The sequence below is a fragment of the Mustela nigripes genome, chromosome 2 (assembly GCF_022355385.1).
Source record: "Mustela nigripes isolate SB6536 chromosome 2, MUSNIG.SB6536, whole genome shotgun sequence".
Taxonomy (NCBI): domain Eukaryota; kingdom Metazoa; phylum Chordata; class Mammalia; order Carnivora; family Mustelidae; genus Mustela; species Mustela nigripes.
The window spans coordinates 13,920,152-13,943,608 of record NC_081558.1 but is presented as its reverse complement, the minus strand read 5'-3'; the positions used below and the strand labels follow the sequence as shown (position 1 = coordinate 13,943,608).

Genomic DNA, 23,457 nt, shown 5'->3' with positions numbered 1-23,457 from the left:
CCCACGCAACCAGCCGCCCGCCCCCCACCTGCCGGTCCTAAGAGCTATCCAGGCAAGGCCCTGCCTCCTGGCCTGTGCCCGCCTCCCCACCCCCAGGCCTCAGCCCCTAAGGGCGCATGGTTTGAGGAAGACAAAGACAGTACAGATACCCCCAGCCTCAAATGGTTGAGGTAAGCCAGAGGGAGAGCCGGGGGGAAGGGGACAAAGAAGGCGGTACAACCTGGGCAGAGGGGAGGGGACCTGCAAGGCCTGGAGGTGGGACCAAGTGTGGAAAGGTGTGGTTCTGGGGCAAGAACCTCAGAGTCTGGAGCTGTCAGGGGGTCACAGGAGCAAAGCAGAGTGTCGAGGTCAGGGGCAGGGGTTCTGGGAGCCCCAAGGGTGGGCAGCAGTAGGGGGCTGCACCTTCAGCAGCAGCTCAACGACGTCCATGTGCACCAGCCCCAGGACGGACTCGCCGTTGATGTGGGTGATGAGGTCCCCAGCTCGCAGGCCCGCCTCCTGGGCGGGGCTTCCCTCCTCCACGTTCTGGGGGTGAGGGTGGATGGCAGCGTCAGTGGTCTGGGGCCCCGCGGCTGGAGACCCCATGCCACCTGAGTCAGCCGGGGGAGCTCAGCGAGCTGCTGCTGCCCATGCTGTTTCCTTGACGTTGCAGGCTGTTCAGAGAGTGACCAGTGGAGAGGGAACAGGCCCTGGGCTGGGGGGAGGCAGGACGACACCCCACTCTGCACCTGCAGGCATGGGGTGGGAGCTTCGTGCCCCACTGAGGTCTCTCTCTCTCTGTCCGTCCCTGTGTGTCTTGCCCAACCCCCCTGCCCATAAAGAAGAGGGACAGCAAAGGCCCAGGTGGCCCCAGCTCCCTGCCCTGGACTCCAAATCTTGCAGGGAATGAGCCTGCCTTCCTGAGACTAGAGAGGGCAGCTCCAAAAGTGAGGCACCTTGGCAGGGGGAAGCTAGACTCAAACCAGTTCCCGCTTTTCCTGCTCACCCCGCGGCCAACTTACCCAGACGACGTGGTGCACAGTGTAGACATCGCTATCGCCCATGTAGACACGGATGGCCCGTAAGCTGAAGCCATACTTCTTGCCTGAGCTGTGGATGACAATGGGGGGCCGCAGGCTGCCACACACAGGGGACGGGTCTCGGCTCGGAGAGGAGTCTCGGGATGACGGGTTTGAGGACAGTGAGCGTGGGGACAGAGGGCTCATGAGGGGGCCGCCGCTGCCATCATCTGCAGGACCAGGGTTGGGAGGGGGTCACTCCCTTGCAGGGACCAGGGTTGGGAGGGCACCCCCCACCCCCACCAAGCTGATCACTCTGGCTGCTTTGCTGCTGTTCCAATGCCCCAAGCACGGTCTCCCCATCTGGCTTCTGCACAGGAATGCCAGTCCCCCAGCTCTCCCTGGGTCTAGCTGAGGCCCCCTGTCCCATGGCATGGCCCCAACGCAGAGGTCGAAATAGACGTGGGCAGGCAAAGACAGACAAGGCTGGGCCATGCGCGGTACCGGCTGTGATGATGAGGGATAGGGCGGACACTGAGGCAGACTTGGGCACGCGGCCCCCGCTGGGGGAGACCCGGGACTTCTCGGGAGCTGGCTCTCTTGAGCCCCCAAGGCGGCGGCCCCGCCCAGCATCCAGGGCCCGCGGTGTCGAGTGTCGGGCTCCAGTGCTGTTGCTTCGCAGGCGCGCGTGGCTGAGGGCGGCTGTGTCAGCTGGGGGTCAGCACGGTTGGGGGTTAGCCTGGCCAGTCTCACCACTCTGCCCCTCTGCCCTCAGGGAGCAAAGCTCCTTCCTCTCCAGTCGGCGTTTCTTCAGGCAGTTCCCTCTTCCTACACTTCCTTCCTGCCTTGCTCTCCCTGGAAAGCTCCACTCTCAAGTCCCCTCCTCTGGGAAGCCTTCCCCCACACCTCACACCCCTACATCCCTCTCAGAGCTCCCCAGCCTCCTCCCCATTCCAGTCCCATCCTGACCCCGTGAAACTGGGGGTATCACGCGGGATAACACTGAGGCCTGAGGCCTCTCTGAAGCCCTGGCCTTTCCTATCTTAAAGCCTTTGTTAGGCATGTGAATGGTCTCTCTGGAGAGCTCCTATTCAGCCTTCAAAGCCCATCTCAAATAGTCCCTCCTCTGGATAACTTTCTACAAAACTATCCCTCTCATCCGGGACCTCACCTACCAGAAAGGCTTGAGGGCTTGGACATCACAGGGGTGGCTGCTGGGGGTGGATCAGGCTCCCCCAGAATGAAGATGGGCCTCTTGGGGCCCACAGAGGCTGTACTGGCTCCTTCATCCTCTGACGAGAAGGCAAACTTAGGCATTGTGTCCAGGCTAATAGTATTCAAGAGGGATGGGCTGGGCCCCCGCTCAGGCTGGGAAGAAGACGACTGGCAGGAAGAACCAGAGGATGTCCAGGACCGTAGCCTGCAGCAGAGAAGAGCTAAAGTCACACTTGCCAGGTACCCTGGCCCCAGGACACCCAGTCACCCCCCGCCCCCAGTGGCCATATTTTAACTTCCAGCTTAGAAACAGAGGTAATCTGTAAATGCAAGTGAGTTCGCTGTGCATGCTGGGTCTTCTGTCTGCCTGAGGAATTTGTGTCTTTTATTAAAATCCAGCTTCCAACACTCATCCTTTAGCAGACATTGATTATTTTTCTGTTGAGTCTGGTCTTTGGGGAATGAATAGGAGTTCGTTAGCAAAGGATATTCTGGTGGAGGGAACAGGGCCAACACAGTATGGTCGCGCCGCTGCGCTATGCTCGCTGTGGTTAGAGACGCAAAGCCCCTGGCCACATTGACGGGGCTTGAACACGCCGGCCCATGGGTTTGACCCTTTTTGACTGGGCCACTGGGAAGCTTTCTAGTGGCTCCAGCCCCCGGTGGGCTGGAAGGCTGGATCTGTGCATGCTCCCCGGCCCACCTACCGGATCTCTGTGCTCAAGCCAGTGCTCAAGCCCGTGCTCAAGGCGGTGTTCAAGCTCAAGCGGCGGCGGTAGTCCACCTCGCCGCTGCGCTCCCAGCCTTCCTCCCGGTCCTCGCTGAAGCTGCGTTCAGCGAAGGTTGGGGTGGGCTGAACAGCCAGGAACTCGGAGCTGCTGTAGACCTGGCAACAAGAGAACACACCAGTAAGGACAAGGAGACAGGCAACCACACCCCCGGGGAAGAAGGGCTCGCTGAGTCAAAAGCTTCCTATATTCCCCATGCTTCCTCGTGAGTCATTTCCTTCCATCCATACCCGCCACATCCCGAAGAATAGAGGAGTCTTTAGCCCACTGTACAGATGGAGAAACTGAGGTTCAGAGGGGCCTGGCTACCAATGGGGCCCCAGCTGGGAGTTTCTGCTGCTGATCAGGGCACTCCGCATGGGGCTCAGGCCCGTAAGTGGCACAGTTTTTTTCATCCAGTTACAAAGGAAGGAGGCCCTGAAGCTGGCGAGGCTCTAAGGTGAGACCCAGCAGAGCAGCACTGTTTACAACGACCCCAACGCGGACGCATCCCAAATGTCCATTATTGGAGGGGTGAACACAGTGGGGCCCATCCATACAACAGACTGTTACTGGGCCATAAAGAGGAACGAAGCTGATATGCGGTCTACAGCGCAGATGAGCCTGGAAGATGTCGGGCTGAGAATGCAAGAGGCCAGACGTGTTATGGGATTCTGGCTCGGTGAAAGATCCAGAACAGGCAAATCCAGAGACAGAAAGATTAGTGGTTGCAGGGGCAAGGGGCCAGAGGAGGAGGGCAGGGGAGTGACTGCCCCTGGGGTGACAGGAAGGTTCTCGAGCTAGACCAGAAGTGATGGGGGTCCAACATTTTGAATGTACTAAAGAACACTGCTGCGCGCCCAGAATGAACATCTCGCCAGGCTTCCAGAGCACTAGCAGTGTCTGGGGCCCCCGCCCACCTTGCTGAACCGGTGGGAACAAGACGAGAACTGAGGGATCTCTGCGGATGATTCCTCATCGTTGGTCTCCTCATCCTCCGAGCCCAGGTGGCGGTACCGTTCTGAGCGTGCTGCGGGAGGGAAAGGCACATGCAGCCCACCCGATGCCCAGAGGTGGCTGCAAAGGCTGTGGGGGTGATGTGTGGAGGGCATCCTAGGCAGGGAGACACTGTCAGGGCAAAGGCATTGAAGTGGGACCGTGTCTGGTGTACTCAGGGACCACAGGATGCTTGAGCGGCAGACTACATGGCAATAAACCCCAGCTGTGTCCCTATGATCTGTGGCATCGTGGGTGGGAATTCTTGTGTGTGGCCCTCTGTATCCTCACCTTTGGGATGGGTCACCCAGAATTAGGGAATTCTGTGCATCTTAAAAGGATGCTCCCCTTTTTACATAAGAGGAAACAGATGCTCAGAGGACCTCTGACATGCCCAAGATCACACAGCAAGTTCTGGAAGAGGAATTAGAGACCGATGGCCTTTCATCTATTTGGCTGGAACCCCAAGTAGGCAAAGGAAGACTCGTCTGAGCCCACCCACAGTGGCAGAGGGACACAGCAAAGCGCCCTGCCCTCTTGTTTGACAGACAGGGCTCCCTGTCTGGTCAGGGCTGGACACTGAGGAGGCTGAACCTGCCGGGCAAGGGTGTGCACACTCAGCACCTCGGCTTCCTCTCCCGCAACCAGGAGGATGCTGTGGCCTCCTGAACCCAGATGCACAGGAAACCAGTCAAGTGGGGAGCAGCTGCCAGCAGACATGCTCTAATTTCTCAGAAAGCTCAGGAAGTCAGAAGCTCCAGGCTCAGGGTGAGGCACTTGGGTGGAGACCCTGGCAGACACCCCCCTCCCTGTCTCAGGAGAATGTGGGATGGCAGAGCCTACCCCCTCAAGCTGCACTTACTGTCAAAGTAGCTCGTGTCGTCCTCGGCTTCAAGCTGTGGCACAAACTCAGCTTTGTGTCGCAGGAGCCCAGCCCAGTCCAGGGTCCAGAAGAAGGGGTGCTGCTTTACCTCATGGGTGCCCCCTGCAGACATGCCCAGCTTAGCCCTGCAGGTCCCTGTCCCCACTGCTCCCCGGGCCAGCTATGAGCCCGAACTTGGCCAACACAGAACCATGAAGGTGGCTATGGGAGCAGCCGCCGTTTCATAGCCTGAAGAGGGACAGAGCTGGGCCTAGAACCCAGGCCTTGCTCTTGCCTCTGCTGGATTCTGAGATCCCACCACCTGGAGAAACCGCAGAGCCCCAGGAGGGCTTCCTTCCCAGGCTTTTTCCGTGTATTTCAACTCCATGGAGTAGAGCTGGCGGCATGAAGGTATCCTATTTCCCAGCCTTAGCCCCTATGCTTCTCCCCAGTGGCTAAGCTTCATCAAGAACGTGACCTATAGTGGCTCCAAGAGTCTCAAACAGTCCCTTAACCATTAATTAGATGGCTAGGGAAATCCAAACAGTGGGATCCAGTGGGCTGGGCCTCTGAGGACCTTAGGACATAGACTATGGTGACCTTGCAGGCTCCCATACTTGGCCTCAGTGCCCCTTGTCTGCATCAGACCCAGCTATCTGCAAGTTCCTGGTGAACTCCTATGTATCCTTCAAAACCCCAGCCCCAAGTCCCCCTCCTCCATGTAGCCTCTCAAAATAGAGTTCTTGCTTACCCCCCACCTGGGCCCCCACCCCCCACATTCACATACCAGTGCCCAGACGGTCCAGTGGGCTCTGTCGGAGAAGCCTGGTGATGAGGTCCTGGGCATCAGCTGGGAGGGCCTCATCCCCTTCTGGCCACATGATCTCATCTAAAATGAGGAGCGAGGAAAAAAAAAATGAAATAAATTAATAAGCTGAAATAAATAGATTACTAAAATGAAATAAAATAAGAGGGAGGGAGAGCGTGAGGATAGCCCTTTGTAGCAACTCCCCCACCTCCCCTCTCACTGCACACCAAACCAGCAGCCTCCTCTGTCCCCTCAACGCCACCAGGCTCGGTCCTGCCCACAGCCTTTGCTCTGGCTGCGCCCCTCTACCAGGGCTGCACCCTTCTCCTACTTCTGCGGCTCCCTCTTGCTCCTTTAGGCTTTGCTCACACGTCACCTTGGAGGCCTCTGTGACCCCCTATTTAAGGCAGCCCCTGTCACGTCTAGTACCTCATCCCTTCCCCTCTTCCTGCTTCTTTTCCTTGGCATTTTTGGTATCTGATGTCCCGTAATTTGCATACCGATCTCCCTCACTGTCTGTCTTGCCCTTGGCCATGTCCCCAGTGTCTGGTTGGGGCAAGGCACCCTGAAGGGGGTGCGCGGCTGCTGCCCAGAGCCCCGGCAGGGTGGGGTAAGACTCGAACCGCGGCCATGTGGGGAGAAACGCACCACTGACCACCTGGCCGAAGAGTTCCTCGGGGGTGTCTCCGAAGAAAGGCACACAGCCCACCAGGAATTCATAGAGGACAACGCCCATGGCCCACCAGTCCACTGGCTTCCCATAGCCTTGGCGGAAGATCACCTCGGGCGCGATGTACTCAGGTGTCCCGCACACCTGGGTCAGGCAGAAGGGGGAGGAGGAGGATGGCCTCCAACTCCAGAGAGGCCGCGAGAGAGACAGCGGCCAAGGCCAGGCTGTGCACGGGGGTGGAGGTGCTGCAGGGTCTCCCCATGTCCCGAGGGTCGGGGTCCAGACAGAGGGAGGTGGTCCCACCCCTGGGGCCACTGGCACATCCGCACACCTGCTTGTCCACGAACTCCCGGGTGTCCTTCTCGATGTGACCCTCGTAGAGGTTGGTGGCCATGCTCATGAGCCCAATCTTGGACAGGCCGAAGTCAGTCAGCTTGATGTGGCCAAGCGAGGTGATGAGCAGGCTGCGGGCGGGTAAGTGGTGTACTCAGGGCTGGAGGGAGTCCCCCCTGAGGTGCCTGGTGCCTGCTCATGCTACCCCGGAACCTGGTGCCACCCCAGCTGGGCGGAGGTCCAGCCAGGGAAGCTTCCTGAACGCTGGCACGTTCTCATAATAACCAGTAGGTTCTTAGGCGGTATTTCAAATCTGGCAAACACCTTGGTGCACCTACTGCATGCTTCTGCTGTTGCTACTGAGCACCTACTGTATACACCACTTTTCAAATATAAAATTCCTAAGAATCACTCCGTCTCCCCACTGTGTGTTAAAACACCTGTACCCCTACTGGGGGGGGATCTACAATGTATTTTTGTACACGTGTTCGTTCTTTTTAACAAACGAAACCCTTTCAGGCACTTATTGTTTACATTCCCTGTTGAACAGTGAACAAAGCTTGAGGAGCTGCTGTATACAGAAATCTTTCTATGCACTTCCCAAGAGGACCCACTTTTGAAAACTTGTACACCTACTGTGTACCCTGCTGCTGGAGTTTTCCCATCAGCTGAAGTACATACACATTTTCCTAGGTTGTAGAACGCCCCCCACCATCTTTATAAAGTCACATTTTCACGTACCTCCTGGTACATGGGCTGGTTCATTTCTAGAGAACTCACTGTGTAGATCCAAGTGGTCTGATAAACCCTTCATTTGGCACATCCTGTGTACCTCGACTCTATGAAGAAACAACTCCCTACACCGACTATGTGCAGACACTATTTTTAAACACAAGGGATGTTTCCTGAGCAACTACTCTGTACACCAATCAAGGAAAACCATTTTGGTGTAGCCGCCAGGTACAGTTAAAACCAAGGGATTGGGGCCCGAGTGGCTTAGTCGTTTAAGAATCTGCCTTCTGGGGCACCTGGGTGGCTCAGTGGGTTAAGCCGCTGCCTTCAGCTCGGGTCATGATCTCAGGGTCCTGGGATCAAGTCCTGCGTTGGACTCTCTGCTCAGCAGGGAGCCTGCTTCCCTTCCTCTCTCTCTGCCTGCCTCTCTGCCTACTTGTGATCTCTGTCTGTCAAATAAATAAATAAAATCTTAAAAAAAAAAAAAAAAGAATCTGCCTTCCGCTCAGGTTATGATCCCAGGGTCCTGGGTTCGAGCCCATCGGGCTCCTAGCTCAGCGGAGAGCCTGATTCTCCCTCTCCCATTCCCCCTGCTTGTGTTCCCTCTCTTGCTGTGTCTCTCTCTGTCCAATAAGTAAATAAAATCTTTTTAAAAATAAATAAATGAGGATGTGCTAGAGCACGGCGGCCCCTCATCTAACAGGACTAGCATCCTTATGAAGAGGGGACATGTGGAAACAGTTATGCAGAGGGAGGATACCACGTGAAGGCTGGAGCGATGCTGTCACAAGCCATGAAATCACCAGAACCTTGGGGAGAGATCTGGAAGAGATCGCTTCCTGGCACTTCCAGAGGTAGCCCTTGCTGATACCCTGATCTTGGACTTCTGGCCTCCAGGACCGTGAAAACACATTTTTGTGGCTTCAGCAGCCTAGTCTGTGCTACTCTGCTCTGATAGCCCTCGCCAATGAATGCACCTTCTCCTGACTTTGGGATATATTTGAAATTTTCCAAAGTGAAAAAAATATCTATTGTTCTCAAGCACCTGTTACATGTGCCTACCTCCCTGAGCACTCTGGGGCCAGACACTTGCCTGTACCTTTTTGCAGATGACGGTCCCACACCTGGGAGTGGCAGGTCCTGCCTTGGGGTGTGACCTGAGACCCTGGGGAGACCCCACCCCACTCTAGGACGATCCACCGAGTTTTGCTGGGCTTCCTTAGAGCGTTGAGCATAGAGGCCCAGGTATACAGCAGGTGCCAAATACATACTTCATCTTCTGAGCCACTGGCAAACTATGAGATGCCCTGGAAACAGGCAGGGCTCTTAACGCTTCTAGCCTGGTAGCCACAGGGCACTTGATATAAAAACAGCCCCTGGCTCTATAAACAGCAGGTGCTCAATTAATGCAGGTGAGAGTGCCTTGCAAATTATGTAGGGTTTACAGAGCATGAAGGATTATTCACACATGTGTCACCCATAGAGAACCTGGTATGCAGTAGGTGCTTCTTAGGTGCTAGAGTAAAATAAACCTCCCAACGCTTTCAAGAAACACATTCTTTTCTTTTCTTCCCTTCACGAACATACAACACATGCTCAAGATATGCACAGTCCCTTCCTTCACATGTAGGTCTTGCAAAGGGCCTATCCCTATTCCCCGTATACAGATGTTGCCTCCTAAGTGCATGTTCTCTCTCCCCCTGGAGCAACAGCTCTGTGAGTCCACAGTTCCTTCCCCTGTATATTTTGTGCATCCATTCTCTCTTTGCTTGGCAGCCTCTCTATAAATGTACTGTCTCTCCCTTACATACAGCAGGTGCCTATTAAGTACCTGCTTGCCTCTGTATACACCAGCTGCCCAAGATTGCCACTGTTCTGTGTCTTCCTGTCACTGGGGGCCCCAGGGGCCAGGAGAATCCGGGCAGGCGAGGCTCTGAGCAGCCCCAGACCTCAATCAGAGGCCCTACCTACCCCCATACCCCCAAGACTCCAGGCTGCTCACTTGTCAGGCTTGAGGTCACGGTGCACGATGCCATAGTTGTGCAAATATTCGAGCGCCAGCACTGTCTCGGCGAAGTACATGCGGGCCATGTCCACGGGCAGTGGGCCCATGTTCTTCAGGAGTGTGGCGCAGTCACCGCCTGTGGGGGGTGCAGACACATTCACAGAGGCCCTGGGCTCTACAGCCTCGCCCCAGGTCTACAGGACCACTCCAACCTCCTATAGAATGTCCCCAGTCTGGACCGAACCAAGGCAGGGAACCAAGAGGGGCAGGAGGGTGGGCAGACCTTGACTCCTGATTCTTTTGCTGGCAGGACAGCAGCTCCGGAAGGGCACCAGTCCCCTACCCTGTACACAGCTGGTGCCTCCTAAGTGGTCATTCCCTTTCCTTGCCTAAAACCCCTGCACTCACCTGGAGTGCTCATTCTTAAACTGCAAACTTGCTCCCCAAACTCCTCTCCCTGGCCCCCAACCATGCCAGCCCTTCCGCCCCACCCCTCCCTCCCTTCCCTGCTTTAACTAACTCCTGGCCTTCAGGCCTCTGCTCATCAGGTCCCCCCTGCCGAAGATGTCCATCCTCACCCTATCCCCCAGGGTTCTACTCTCACACTCCTCTTTGAGCTCCCTCAGCCCCAAGGCCTGAGGATGGGCCCCTCCACCACAGACTGAGGGTCCCCCAAGGCAAGCTGGGACCCCTTGGAGGACAGAGCAAACCCCAGCATGGTCAAAGGAGGGACTCTCTTTCAGGGTAGAGGGTGAGCTCCCCGTCACCAGAGGCATACAAAGCCCTTGTGACCGCACCTTCCACATACTCCATGACCATACACAAGTGGCGCCGGGTCTCGAAGGAGCAGAACATGCTGACCACAAACGGGTTCTCGGCAAATGTGAGGATGTCACGCTCCACAAAGACCTGTTGGATCTGGTTGCGCAGAATCAGGTTCTGCTTGTTGATCTTCTTGATGGCAAAGCGCTGCCGTGTGTCTCGGTGCCGCACCAGGTAGACAGCCCTGGGGGAGCCGGAGTCGCTGAGGCTGGACGCTGAGGCCCCCACACTCAGTGGGGCCAGGCCTTCACCCAAGCCGTCTGACCCTATATCTGGGACAGCCTTTCTCCTTCCCCAGCCCCTCTCTGAAAGCAGCCCTGCTATGGGTCTCAGCCACTCTCCCTGGTGTCACAGAGAAGCCCAAGATGGCCTCTAGGTTACTTCTTCATAGCAGACGGTGACCTTTTAGCTCAAAAGCCCCAGCACCAGGCTCAAACTGCTTTATGCACAGCCGAAATGAGCAGATTTTGAGGCACTTAGAGCTTGCCAGGTTTGTGTATCTAGTAAAACTGCCTTGAACTGACTAGCCAACAGTAAGATCACCCAGGGGGCTATGAAGACCCCAGAGCCACTAGGGCCTTCTGGAGCTGTCTGACCTGGACTCCTGGCCACGCTGCTGAGTGACGTCACCCAGACGAGAAGCCCCCCTCTCTGGCCACCCGCTCCATAGTCTGATGCTGTGGGGAAGGCCCCTCCCCCCCACCTCCACACACAAATCCGTGAGTGGGGGGGTCTCATATAATGCTCGCTGCACGTTCCTGCTGCCGTGCAGCCATCTGCTGGCTTGCATGGCCCTGAAATGCCTATGACTTCCTATATGTGGAGAGTTACTTGGGGCAGGTAACGGCCTAGATCATGGACGAGACCGTCTGAGGCTCTGGCCTGGCTGTACTACATTTCTACTTTCCTCATCTGGCCTTGGTTTCCCCATCTCCACATTCAGGGGCCACTGTTGGACCCCAGGGCAGCCCCATGGGCATCTGAGAAATGGGTCTATGGGGGATCTGAGGACTTACCCGTAGGCCCCGTTGCTAATGAGTTTGATGGTCTCGAAGTCGCTCTCACATGGCTTCCTCCGTGATGGGCCGATGAGGGCACGGCTCTAGCGGGCAAGAAGGGGTCAGTGTCCCTGCCCTCAAGTCCCAACTACTGGGCCTGGTGTTACTTCCTCCTTCTCAGCTTCTCCAGCTCAGCTTCTGAGTTTCTAAGCTTTGGCTCAAGCAATGTTCTCCTTCCAGAAAACTCTACATCCTCCAAAACTCCCCTTTCTGATGCCCCCTCCAGTCTGGCCCTGCCCAACCACCACGGCAGGGTAGTCTCATTTGCCTCTATTTTCTCCCTGAAGTCACAGGCATTTATTAAGCACCTACTACATGCAAAAGCTTAACAAACTCAGCCCTTCCCACGGCCGCTTGGTCTATCTTGAAAAGAACAAGACAGGTGGGAGCATCAAAGCTCTGTGACTTACCTCCGGGGACTCAGGAGCTGGAGGCTGTCCTTCTTCTTCCAGGTGACTCAGAGGCACCATCTCTGTAAGACAAGGGAGGAGCCTGAAATGTGGCCTCCATGCCCTGCCCCTCGATCCCCCAGAGATCTCCTACGGCTTCCAAGGCTCATCCTGGGCTGTAGACATGGTGCTTCCCTGACCAGAACCCATGATACCATCAGTGAGCCCCTACTACATCCAATTCTTGGCCAAACCCAGGAGGCCAAATGAAGCAATAACCTGGGAACCTTCTAGAAGGACCAGTGGGAAGCCCAGCCTCTGGATGGCACCGTTGTCATCCTGGCTCCCAGCCTTGAGCCTGTTAACATAGGCTGTGACATGGGCCTCTGGGTTTTGGCTCCTAATATCCTCATCAGCTTGGGGTGTGGCCCAGAGGGAGCCCCTCGCCATTTTCTGGCCCTAGGGCTTGGCAGAGGGGTGGCCCCAATTGAGTGATGGGGGAACATGAGATGTGAGGATGGCAATGAAGACAGTGTCTCACGGTCACAGGGCAGGGCTGGGATGGGACAATGTGGAGTCTCACAGGCGAGGGAAGCCCGGGTTTGAATGCAGCCCTTTCCACTTCCACGCCGAGGGTTCCCTGCCGGGGGCACAGGACAGATGATCTGCCCCACAGTGTCAGCCGCCAACCACCTGGCCACTTTCTGTCTCCTCTGACACTGGGACCACCCACAGCACCACCTGCGTTATCTCCACTGGAGGGCCAAGTCCGGCCATGGCCACACAGCAAGTCTCTAAGTGGTCTGGCCTTGGGCCCACTGAGGTCTGACCCCTGCTCGACCTCATCAACCCAGAGCCTCAGTCTTTCCAGCTTTAAAGGGGACGATGGCAGCCCAGTCCCAATGTGAGCACTCAGCTTACATGTCACCTTTCCTCAGAGCCACCCGTGACCACACCTCGACCAGGCCAGGTCCAAGTTCGATGCTCCCCTAGTACCAAGTCTCAGTTTTCCTGCCTCAGCTATCTGGGGGGATGGGGGTCGTCCCTGGCCAGCTTGGTCCAGCCCATGGGTCGCCCTGACTGACTCCGAGTCTACCTCCTGGGCCACAGTCAGATGACATCGGGGAAGTATTTCTGGAGTCTGCGGGATGATGGGAATGCTATTGTTAATGGTGGCTCCCTGGCTCATCTTAACTTTGCACTGGAAGACACTGAGGCTCCTAGGCCCTGGCAGGTCAGGGGGTCTGACGTGTGGCTGTTCGACGAAGGAACCCCAGGCACTTCCCCACAGTGGGCCCCGCAGGTGGCTGAGGGCAGGGCCACAGAGGGATAAAGGACAATATGGCAGCTGTGAAGTCAACGGGCCTGGGCTCGAACCACAGGTCTGCTCTGGCCTTGCCTTGGGTTTTCTCTTTCCACACCACTCCCCTGTCAGCTCACCCTCGAGGGGGTCCTTAGCCAGGCCCAGCTGCCCAATGATGTACTGTGGCAGGTCCGTCTTGATGCCCTGGCCCTCTCGGGCCTGGCCCTCCGCAGCCTCCAGCAGATGATAAAACTCCTCGGGGTCAAACTCCTGGAGGTGCAGAGAGGCTGGTCAGACGGGGCTTGGTCTCACCCCCAGGCCTTTGCACATGGTGCTCCCTCTGTCTGGAGCAGCCTGAGGGGCGGTCCCAGCTCTCCCCTGAGTCTCAGCGCCTGACCCTTCCCCGGGGAAAGAAGCCCACCCCGGCCCAGAGGCACCCTGGGTGCCCCTCAAACCTCCACCCCCACGGGCACTGTCTCCTGTACGTCGGTGGGACTGTCACCCGGCCGTGTGCAGAGACTCACCAGGCACTCGAGGAGCCTCGCTGGCCTCGAGATGATGATGAGCAGCTTCCGGACAAGCTGGACAATGAAGCCGACCTCTTCACTGTCTGAGCGCTCGTGGGCCTGCGGGGGCAGGTGGGTGATGGCGTCACCTGTGGGCCCCGGGCCCTGGCCGGCCTGGGGACCCCTGAACCCCTGCGCTCCCCCCACTGCCCACGCACATCTTGAAGCAGCCTCTCCAGCTTCTCCTGCATCTCCAGAAAGTAGCGGGAGGTGACGAGCGCCTCTCCGGACTTGGCCAGGCAGTCGCGGGCCAGCTCAATGATCTGGTGGTGGATGAAGCCCAGGACGCCATCAGCCAGTGCCAGCCGGGCGCCGGGCGCAAAGGCCTCCAGGAACTCCTGCAGACGGCCTTCCATCTGTGCCGTGGCCTGGGCAGGGTGGACGGGGCAACCTGGTCATTGGATGGGGCTGGGAAGTGACACACAGATCGGAGCAAGAGAGACAGTTGGGGAGAGAGACATGGCGATGGGGTCAGGGAGCAATATGCCTAGGTTGTGGGAGGGGCAGTTTGAGACAGAGAGGTAAGGACAGGCAGGAAAGGGACAGAGGCGGGGCGACAGAGCCAGGAAGACAAGAGTGTCACGGAGGAACAACGACACGGAGGGGAGTTAGGGCCGGTGCAGGCACCGGCACTGCCCACCTTCGGGAACCGCTCCCGGTATACATGATTCATCATGACGATCTCATTGTCGAACGTCCCTGTGGTGCGTCCCGGGCTGGGGGAGGGGGGATGACGACACACAGTCAGCTTGCGATGTGGGACCAGAGACCCAGTTCAGGGGAGGGTTGAGGATCAGAGGCCAAGCTTGGACAGGGTCGGGGGCAGAGATGGAGGAGGAGTCACAATGTGGGCCCCAAAGCCAGCCCAGGGAGGGGCTGGAGTCCGGGTCAAGACCCACCTGAGGCTGCGGGAACGGGGGCGAAGGTGGGGTGAGCGGTGGCCACCCTCCTCATCAACCACGCTCTCTGAGCTGCGGAAATGCTTGGACAGGAAGCATAGTTCATCCGGCGTCGGCTGGAAAGGAAGCTGGTGGAGGCGCTCCCGGGAGGATGAGCTCGACTGGCAGTAGGGGGTACCAAGACCACGAGTTCACAGTCAGCGCCAAAGCAAGAACCCCAGCATTACCCATTAAGGCCTAGGCTGCCTGCTGGTCACTGGATGGTAATATGCTCCTGCCTGGCTCCTATGCATCCCTCAAAACCCCAGCTCCGATGCCCCCTCCTCCAGCAATCCTCCCCGCCTGCTCCCTAAGCAACCCGAAGACTCCCTCTGGCTGGGCACTAACCCCATGGGATGAGGATGTCTGTGTCCTCCAGATTGGGGGCTCTTTGGGACTGAGGCTGGGTCTTTTCAGGGACGCATATGTTGCCCAGAATGGGGCACAAAGGGGGCAGCCAGGATGTTGGCTGACTGGACAACTATCCAACACCTTGATAAAAACCAAAGACGTGTCCCGCCCCACCTCGCACCCGCCTGTCTGCTGGCCAAGGTGGGACTGTGGGTACCGAGACGGTGGAGCTGGGCGTGTTGGTTCCGTAGCCAGAAGATGGGAGGGATGCAAGGGACCATCTTCTGCCGTCAGCCCTAGAGAGGAGAACCGGAAGAGTTAGAAGGAAGGCATGGCCCCTGTGGTGTGCGGGGACTAAAGACAGATACCATGGCTGGCAGATTCTGGCTCTGTTGGAGGAAGAATCTTCTGAAAAGGCTGAGAACAGAGATACAAGGTCAACAAGTCTGCTATATGTTTTCTCCTCATCCTTCAGACACCTCCTCCGGGAAGTCCTCCCTGACCCAGCATCAAAGCTCCGACTTCTCTGAGTTGCAGCTGCTGGGACACATGCTAGTCATGCCCCTGCCCTACCCGACTGAGGACTCCTCAGGGGCCAGAGTCTGGCCTCCCCTTCCTCGGCCCCCAGCATAGGGTATAGCACATGGCAAATACCGAGTAAATGTTATAGAGTAAGTGACATTTAAGCGCCTGCTACCAACAGGCCCTTCATCAACTCTCATTGAGTGAGTTCGTGGCTTTTAGTGAGTTAATAGTTTTTAGACGGGAAGGTGTGCCCTCCTCCTCCCCAAGGGCTCCCTGAAATTACCTTTCCACGCGTGGGATGTGGCTGCAGAAGGCCGTGCATGTTTGCCAGGGGCAGAAGCCAGAGGGAGAGACCACCACAGGGCAGGGGATAGGGGAGGGGGAAAAGTGAATGAGGAGGCAGGCCCAGCCACCAAGCACATGCTCCTGCCTGTCCCCTCCCCAGCTGTGCCAACACCAGCCCTCAAAGCCAGTGACCACTCACCTTCGGGCAAAGGGGAAGTTCACAGCAGATGCCGCTGAGAAGTTCCGAGGACTGTCCAGGGGGCTGTTGCCTGCTGGGGACGAGGCGGGGGACAATGAGTCAGAGGGGGCGAAGATAGGGCGCCGCCCCTGCGTGCTTGCTCCCACACTCACCTGTGGGCACGGAGAGTGGAGACAGGGGCCGGGAGAGGGTCGGCGAGGGCGTTCCTACCACCAGGCTTTTGCGGTTCCCGCTACGGCAGCTGTCAGGAGACAAGGGGACAGGGTTAGGCGCTGGCCCAGGCCTCCAGGCACAGAGACGTGCATGCCCTGGCCGGAGAACACATCTGGCCACCTTTGGGGCAGGACGGGAAGCTAGGCGCGACCACTGCCCCTCTGACCCCAGCTGGATGCTGGCATGGCCCCTTGTTCACACCACCTTTGAGGCCTGGGGTAGCACTTTTTGACGAATATTACCTATTATTAAGATTACTGTGGTTATTATCAGTGGTGGCATTGAGCACTTCTGGGCTCCTGGTGAACCCTGCCCACGGCCAGGAGCCCCTGGCTCGCCTTCTCGGGCTTCTGTGTTCGTGATCCTACCCCTACACCTTTGCCTATGCCCTGCCCGCTGCCAGGAGCACTGGCAAATAAAACAGATGGCGGAGAGGACCCCGGAGCCCTAGGGAACTGAAGCTGGTGTCCATTCCATCCCATGGACCCTTTCCCAGGCCCATGGCCCCAAGTGTCTTGGCAACCCCCGCTCCCCTGGACCTCCCCAAAAGGCCAATCTGACCCTTAAAAACCCTCAAGCCAGCACCTTGCAGAAGGTGCCATCCTTCTTAACTTTTGTCCACGCGTATCCCTCCCTCCATCCCAATTCCCTTCTTCCAGAACCCCCTGGCCCAGGCCACTCCCACCCTGGCCCAGCCTCTCCCACCTGTGCCGGGGCCCCAGCCCCCGCCCTGGCAGAGGGAAATTGAGAGCAACATCATCTCCCCTCCCTCCCCCGTGCAGTCGCCCAGCAACGGCTCTGGAAGTGCATCAGCCCACAGACTCCCAGCCGCCAACGCAGCTCAGTGGCTCAGGGAGGGAGAGATGAAACCTCAGGGCCTCACGGGGCCAGGAATGGTGTCCCAGGCAGAAGGCACAGTGCAGGTTAAGGCATGGGTCAGCCACCGACTGAGGCATCAAGACAGGCAGGGAGCCATGAGCAGCTGCCCTTCTGAGGCTCAGTTTCCCAACCTGTATACCTTGCAAGGTACCAGGAAGATTTGATGAAGTATATACACAGTGTTCAGGTCTGGGCCCAGCACTGGGTAGACGGCAGTGGGTACGGGCGGTGTTGTCTCTCTCCCCACAGGGCCTGGGATGTGCAGCAGGAGGCCAGGCAACGCCTCCCCAGTGAATTCAGTCACCAGCTGCCCATCCCAACAGCTCCAGAGGTGGGAGAGACCACCTGCACCCATTTCCCAGCCGAGGAAACTGAGGCCACAGATGTCAACAGCCGCAGGGAACTGCCTGTAGTCTGACGTGCAGAAGCAAAAGTGAAACCCACAGGTTCCTGCAAAACTTCCTGCCAACACCCAGCCCCCCCACCCATATAGCCGCCGGTGCCATATCCTCTCCCAGCCCTCATCTGGGTCCTCAGCCCCATGCTGCGCATTTGACACCAGTGACAGCCTTTGGGAAAAACACTTGCCCCACCTCCCTCTTGCGCTCAGGCGGGGCCTTCTTGAAAACAGCCATATTTGATGTCTCAAGGGGAACCTGGGCATCATTTATTCACTTGCCGAGCATCTGTCCAGTGTCCACCCGCTCAGCCCTCCCTGGAGAAGATCCACGACCCTGAGAGGCTGCCTGGCCATTCAATAAACCCCCACGTGGGACAACACAGAGTCAGAATATGGCAGAAAACACTGGCCTGAGGCCAGCTGCCTGCACCTGATCCCTGAGGTGCCCCTAAGTCCTCTGTCACTCCACAGGACCTGGGAAAAGGGTCTAAGTCCTGACCCCTAGCACTCCAGGTCCTTTAGCAGCTGCCGTCCCTGCCCGGCCTTTGCCTGTGCTCCCCTCTAGGAATGCCCCAACCCAGCACCAGTGAAAGGCCTGAAAACAGAGACGTTAAGGAACTGCCAGAGGTCACACAGCCAGGGGAGCAGAGCTGTAATTTAAAGCAGAGTCCTGTCAAGTCCACAGCCCTTACTTGGCCTTTGCTTTTCAGAAAGGGAAACGGAGACTCCAAAACAGGCGAGGCTTTGCTGTGGTTAAACCCAGTATTTTACCCGATTTACCCGCTCCTACCACACCACCTGCACACCAGCCTCGTGCAGCAAATATCTGTTTCTGAAACAGTATTTCCGCTGACGCGGGCCCCAGGGACAGACGAGCTTCAGTTTTTCCAAGAAGATCCTCTCCAGGTCTGCCCAGGCCTAAAGACCCGGGTTTGAATCCTGGCCCGGTCCCACACCCTAACTGCGACCCCGGCAGGCAGACATCCAACTCCTGGTAACGAGGGGCAAAAGGAGGTTGTCTGGGCCCCTAGCGAATACCCTGATCCCAAAGCGTCCTCCCCCTTCCCCCTACTGTCGCACACACAGCGGCCCTCGCCACGCTGCCGGGATATACTTCTGGCAACTCGTGTTTGCTTGGCCGGCCGCCGAGCCTTTGCCCGCACGGTGCCCCTACCTCTTGGAGCGCTGCAGCAGCGCGCCTTTGGCAAGGCGGCTCCGGTGGCCTGGCGCAGCCACCGCCGTCCAGTAGCTGGGATCGGACATGCTGCTTCTCTTTGTGCCGCCGCCGCCGTCGGAGACCCGGGAGGCGCGGGGGCGCAGCCGGCGGCGGCGGGGCGCGAACCTCCGCGGCCGGATTGGCCCCGGGAGCCCCGCGGAGCGGGGCAGAGGGTGCGCGCCGCGGGGTTGGGGTAGGGGGCGAGGAGGAAGCGCGCGCCCCGCAGCGCGGCCGGGAACCCCGCCCAGGCGAGCGCGGGGGCGGGGCCTTGCGGGGGCGGGGCCTTGCGGGGCGGGGCGAGCGACGCGGAAGCGAGGCTGGAAGACCCGCGTGCAGGCTAGTGGGCTGGGCGTTGCCAGGGCCGCGGGCGGAGGGGCGGGGCGTTGCCAGGGCTGCGAGCAGCGGGGGCGGAGCGTTGGCGCCTAGTAGGTTAGGCCCTGGAACTTGGCCCCTTTCCTCGAAATGTAAATCTGTTCATGTTCCTTTTTCCCTCTCTCTCTTTCCCCCCACTCCCCTGCGCTAACCTCTTCTGAGTGTGGCACTTGAGAACTCTCCAATGGCCTGACTTGGCTCATGCTACCGCGCCCACGCTGGCTTCAGTTCTCGGAATGTCCTTCCTGCCTGGCAAAATCTAGCGTCCCCTCTCCCAGGGAGCCTTTTCTTGTGTCTGGCTCTGTCTTCCCCAGGCTTCGGCTCCTGGGGGTCCCAGCATCTCCCAGCACTGGACTGGCAGAAAGGGCATGATTAATCGAGTCAGGGCATCTGACATGCTCTGCCTATGTGATGGAAAGGCCATCAACCTGGCTACAGTCAGGACTCAGAGGACACCTAATAGGTACCGCCTCACACCTGTCTTCTCGATTGTAAAATGGGAGGGGAACCAGGTCAATGGGATGATTACACGAATTAGATGCAAGGTGGCACCCACAGTGCCTGATACATGTTTGATCAATGTTAGCATCAGGCTAACTTCCACGCCTCTGCTTCTCCATCTACAAATGTTCCCTCATGAAAATGGAATCGAATCAGAGGGACAGAAAGTGCTAGGAGTATGGTACCTGCTCACCATGGGAATAGGACTATCTCACACAGTAGGCAGTAGGCAGTAGGCAGTAGGCAGAATTAATGCTTCTGCTTGTGACACTCCCAAGAAGACAGGGACGGTGTCACCTTAAGAGCAGCCCCTTCACAGGTCACAGGACACATTGGGAACTAACCCAAGGGGCCTGACATTGAAGCCCAGACCCCACATCTGAGAAGGGAGGGCACAGAAAGGCACCCTTGCCTGATATGTAATCCTAACTCTCTCCAACCCTCTTGCCACCAATTTTGCTTCTCAGGTCTCCCAAGAGACTCCCCACCCTGTCTTCCCGGCCAGTGTCACTCTCAGGTATCTCTTGGGTGTGTCCCCCAGAACGCTCTCCATCTCCAGGTCCCCCAAGCCTGGGTCTCAAACACCCATAACTGGTCATTCAGTCACTCAACATTCATTGAGTACCTACTGTGTGCCTGACCCTGCGCTGAACCCTGAAGACCATGCCCTCAAGAGGCCCCAAGTCTGGAGGGGGAGGCAGAGAGTAAACCGGAAGCAATGAAATGATCAAGGTAGTTTCGAACACTGAAGTCAAGGAAAGAAAGGAACAGAGGTAACAATGGCAAAGGATGACTTTAGTCTGGAGGCCTCTGTGAGGAGATGACACTAAAGCCAGTAGAGATTGAGAAGGAAGAGGAGCCAGTCATGGAAACAGTGTTCCAGGCAGAGGGCACAGCTTGGGCAAAGGTCCTGAGACAGGACTGAGGGAAGGATGCCAGCAGGGCTTACCATGTAAGCCTTGTGCACTGTTAAGAGGAGTACAGCTGAACAGTAGAATCAAAGGGGTGCCATGAAGGGTGTGTGGGCAGGGGAGGGGCACGATCTGAACTGTCACCGCCCTCCCATGTCTGCCATGTGGAACAGGAGATATCAGGCACAGGAATGCAGATGGCATTAGGCCAGTGAGAGACTGTGACGGGGTCTGGGAGGGGAGACACTGAGGCCTGGACCAGGGGGACGCTGTGGAGAAAAGTGGGGGAGATTCTGGAATTGTTTTGTGGTCAATGGATGGGCCCTGCTGAAGGGCCAGATGTGGACGGGAGGATGGAAGCAGTCACTTCTGACCCTTAGGTGTCCCATCTGGGCCACGGGCCAGGGACAGAGCCTCCTGCTCATGGGAAATGCAAATTCCCATAGGTCTGGGGACCCAAGTAGGGATGGAGTCATGGTCTCGCGTCACCCTCTGCTGACATGCTATGCCCACGAACCCTCCCTGCTATGTGTGCCAGGGACAATGCTGCGCAGTTAGGAAAGGAACTACCCTGCTTAGTCCCAGCTGTGGCTACACCCCACACCATCTACATGCGCCCCATTACGCCCACTGCTCTGGCATCCCCAGCAGCCACTTCTCCCACGGCCATCTGGCCTCAGTTTCCTCCTCTGCAGAACAGGGATGCAGCTCACAATCCAGAGTGCCCGTGGTCACAGCCAAGGCCTCCCATGAAAGCCTGACCAAGCCGCTGATCTCTGGCGCCAGCTCGCTGCCCAGCAGATCCTGTCCCTCCCCAACTCACACATTCTCCATGGCTCCTCATTGCTTTTACAGCCAAACCACACTTCTGGGTGAATTCGTCTCAGATCCCAACCCTGTCTGCGACTCAGAATCTGTCTCCCTCTGCTTGTCCTCGTGACTGCGTAAATGGCAAAGCCACAGGGAGCATACAGACCCCTACCCCGAACTCTTCCTTGGTCTGACCGCCCTTCCCACCTGCCCATGTCTTGTCCACACCACTTCCAGTCACGGATGCTATGCATTTCTTAGTACCCTGGAGAGAAAAATGCAAATTCTTCCTGTCTTTGACACTCAAGGCCCCAAGGGAACACTCTTCTGACAATACCTTTTGCTCTGACCCTGTCGAAAAGGACCAAACTCACAGCTTTCCTCTACCCACCACCACCACCACCACAAGCAGAGCCCTACCTGCTTCCCATGTGTCCGTGCCACAAGCATTAAACTGAGCATCAGCTATAGACCAAGCCCTGCCCTAGGATAGAGGACAGATCCAGGTCTGGTCCTCAAGGGGCTCCCAAGCCTCTGGGTAAGAAAAACAACCCAAAAATCACACAAGAAAACATAGAAATCACACCTATAATGCAGTGTCCATGAGGGAAAGGGACAGGTATAATGGACATAATCGGGGCTTGGGAGACCCTGAATGGGGGGCTGTGGTTTGGAAAAGCTTCCTATATGGGGGCTTGATAGAGATTTGACAAATGAAGAAATGAAGAAATGGAGGAAATGGAGCTCTGGGCAGACAAGCAGCACTTGCCCTGAGGTTGGACCAGCTTGTGTTCTGGCAGCCCAGGAGGTCTCATGGCTAGGGTAGGGTGAGCCAGATCGGGAGATAGACGGGGAGGAGGTGGGGGTTGCAGGGGCCAGACTGATGGGGCCTCAGAAGCTGAGGGAAAAAATGTGGGCTTATTCCTAGGGTGCTTGGGGCAGGAGAGGTAGGGACCCATTTCCTTTCCTGGCCCCAAGTGATGTGGTTCTGCTGCCCTCTCGTGGTGGGTGAGGAGACTTTTCTGCTCAGAACCCCAAACACTGCCTCCATTTGCTCCTGGTAAAGCTAGCTCAGCGGTTCACAACAGGTTCCTCCCCTCCTCTGGTCCTCACCCGGGGTAGAGGCCAAGGAGGTAGTAGAGGCCAAAGAGTCAGGGTCAGATTTGGCCTGACATTCTCTCCCAGGGTGGCCCTGGACAACACACTCTTAAATCCTGAGTTTCCTCCTCTCCTAAATAGGAGTACAGCAGTCCCTGCCTTCCACAGCACACCCCAACCTGGTCCAGCCCCCACCATCTCCTACCCTGACATTGTCCTAGCCACCTCCCTGACTGCCACCTCCATTACTGTCACATGCCCCAGCAGATACTCTTCCCCCCAAACAGCCACAGAGGCTTTAAAAATCTTGGTCCTGGGGCACCTGGGTGGCTCAGCTGGTTAGTATCTGCCTTCGGCTCAGGTCTTGGTTGGGGTTGAGCCCCACATTGGGTTCCCTGCTTGGCAGGGGGCCTGCTTCTCCCTCTCCTCCCCACTCATGCTGTCACTATTTCTGTCTCTCTCTCTCTCTCAAATAAATAAAATCTTCAAAAAAACCCCACAAAAACCTTGGCCCTGCCTCAGGACTTTTGCATGTGCAGTTCCCATTGTCTGGTGCCCCCCTGTCCCTGGCTCTGCCTAGGTCTTGACTAAAACCCACCTCCCTGGAGTGCCTGGGTAACTCAGGTGGTTAAGCATCTGTCATCTGCTCAGGTCACAATCCCAGGGGCCTGGGATCAAGCCCCACATTAGACTCCCTGCTTAGTGAGGAGTCTGCTTCTCCCTCTCCCACTCCCCCTGCTTGTGCCCTCTGTCAAATAAATAAATAAATAAATAAATAAATAAATAAATAAATAAAATCTTAAATAAAATAAAACACCACCTCCCCCAAGAGGTGACTATCTGAATGTATCCTGTTTGTCCACTCACTTCTTTACTGCCCACCTCCCTAGAGCTGACTAAAAGCCACTTGAAGGAGGGGCTATTTCAGTCCTGTTCACATTTATGCCCTTAGCACCTGGCTTGCAGTAGGCATCTACTTAATGTTAACTGTCTGTTACCCAGCACCCAGTGTGGACTTCAAATTGTTCTCTCTTCTCCCCATTAAAGGTGTGTGGAAAGAATCTAAGCAGCTCATTCACCCTAAGGTATAAATGATTGATCGGACCTCAAATTCTAGATATCACTGATTCACACATCTGTCGTCTCCCTGAACTTTTCCCAAGCTGTGCGAAGAGCCCGTGATAACCCTTATATTCCCACCTGTACCAGGCAGGGGATTGGGGGGGACCCTGAGA

The 23,457-nt window shown here is 57.1% G+C and overlaps 1 protein-coding gene across 15 annotated transcripts in view; it reads right to left on the bottom strand.

The window, feature by feature from the left end:
* Positions 1–23,457, bottom strand: part of MAST3 (microtubule associated serine/threonine kinase 3) — a 37,597-nt gene that overhangs the window by 3,803 nt on the left and 10,337 nt on the right. For 3 of the 15 annotated variants that reach the window (XM_059389413.1, XM_059389403.1, XM_059389415.1), the window contains 23 exons: positions 15,975–16,063; positions 15,823–15,895; positions 15,622–15,642; positions 14,995–15,109; positions 14,424–14,584; positions 14,165–14,240; positions 13,683–13,892; positions 13,483–13,584; positions 13,096–13,228; positions 11,677–11,738; positions 11,225–11,310; positions 10,184–10,392; positions 9,384–9,522; positions 6,648–6,780; positions 6,295–6,460; positions 5,626–5,727; positions 4,839–4,961; positions 3,901–4,010; positions 2,921–3,099; positions 2,174–2,418; positions 1,503–1,709; positions 1,002–1,228; positions 403–525 (listed from right to left, as the gene is read on the bottom strand). In XM_059389413.1, the coding sequence (XP_059245396.1) occupies positions 403–525; positions 1,002–1,228; positions 1,503–1,709; positions 2,174–2,418; positions 2,921–3,099; positions 3,901–4,010; positions 4,839–4,961; positions 5,626–5,727; positions 6,295–6,460; positions 6,648–6,780; positions 9,384–9,522; positions 10,184–10,392; positions 11,225–11,310; positions 11,677–11,738; positions 13,096–13,228; positions 13,483–13,584; positions 13,683–13,892; positions 14,165–14,240; positions 14,424–14,584; positions 14,995–15,109; positions 15,622–15,642; positions 15,823–15,895; positions 15,975–16,063 (3,091 nt within the window). Of the gene's footprint in view, positions 1–402; positions 526–1,001; positions 1,229–1,502; positions 1,710–2,173; positions 2,419–2,920; positions 3,100–3,900; positions 4,011–4,838; positions 4,962–5,625; positions 5,728–6,294; positions 6,461–6,647; positions 6,781–9,383; positions 9,523–10,183; positions 10,393–11,224; positions 11,311–11,676; positions 11,739–13,095; positions 13,229–13,482; positions 13,585–13,682; positions 13,893–14,164; positions 14,241–14,423; positions 14,585–14,994; positions 15,110–15,621; positions 15,643–15,822; positions 15,896–15,974; positions 16,064–18,488; positions 18,757–23,457 lie in introns of those variants that run through there. The other 12 variants (XM_059389412.1, XM_059389418.1, XM_059389410.1 and 9 more) reach the window with 11 other exon arrangements.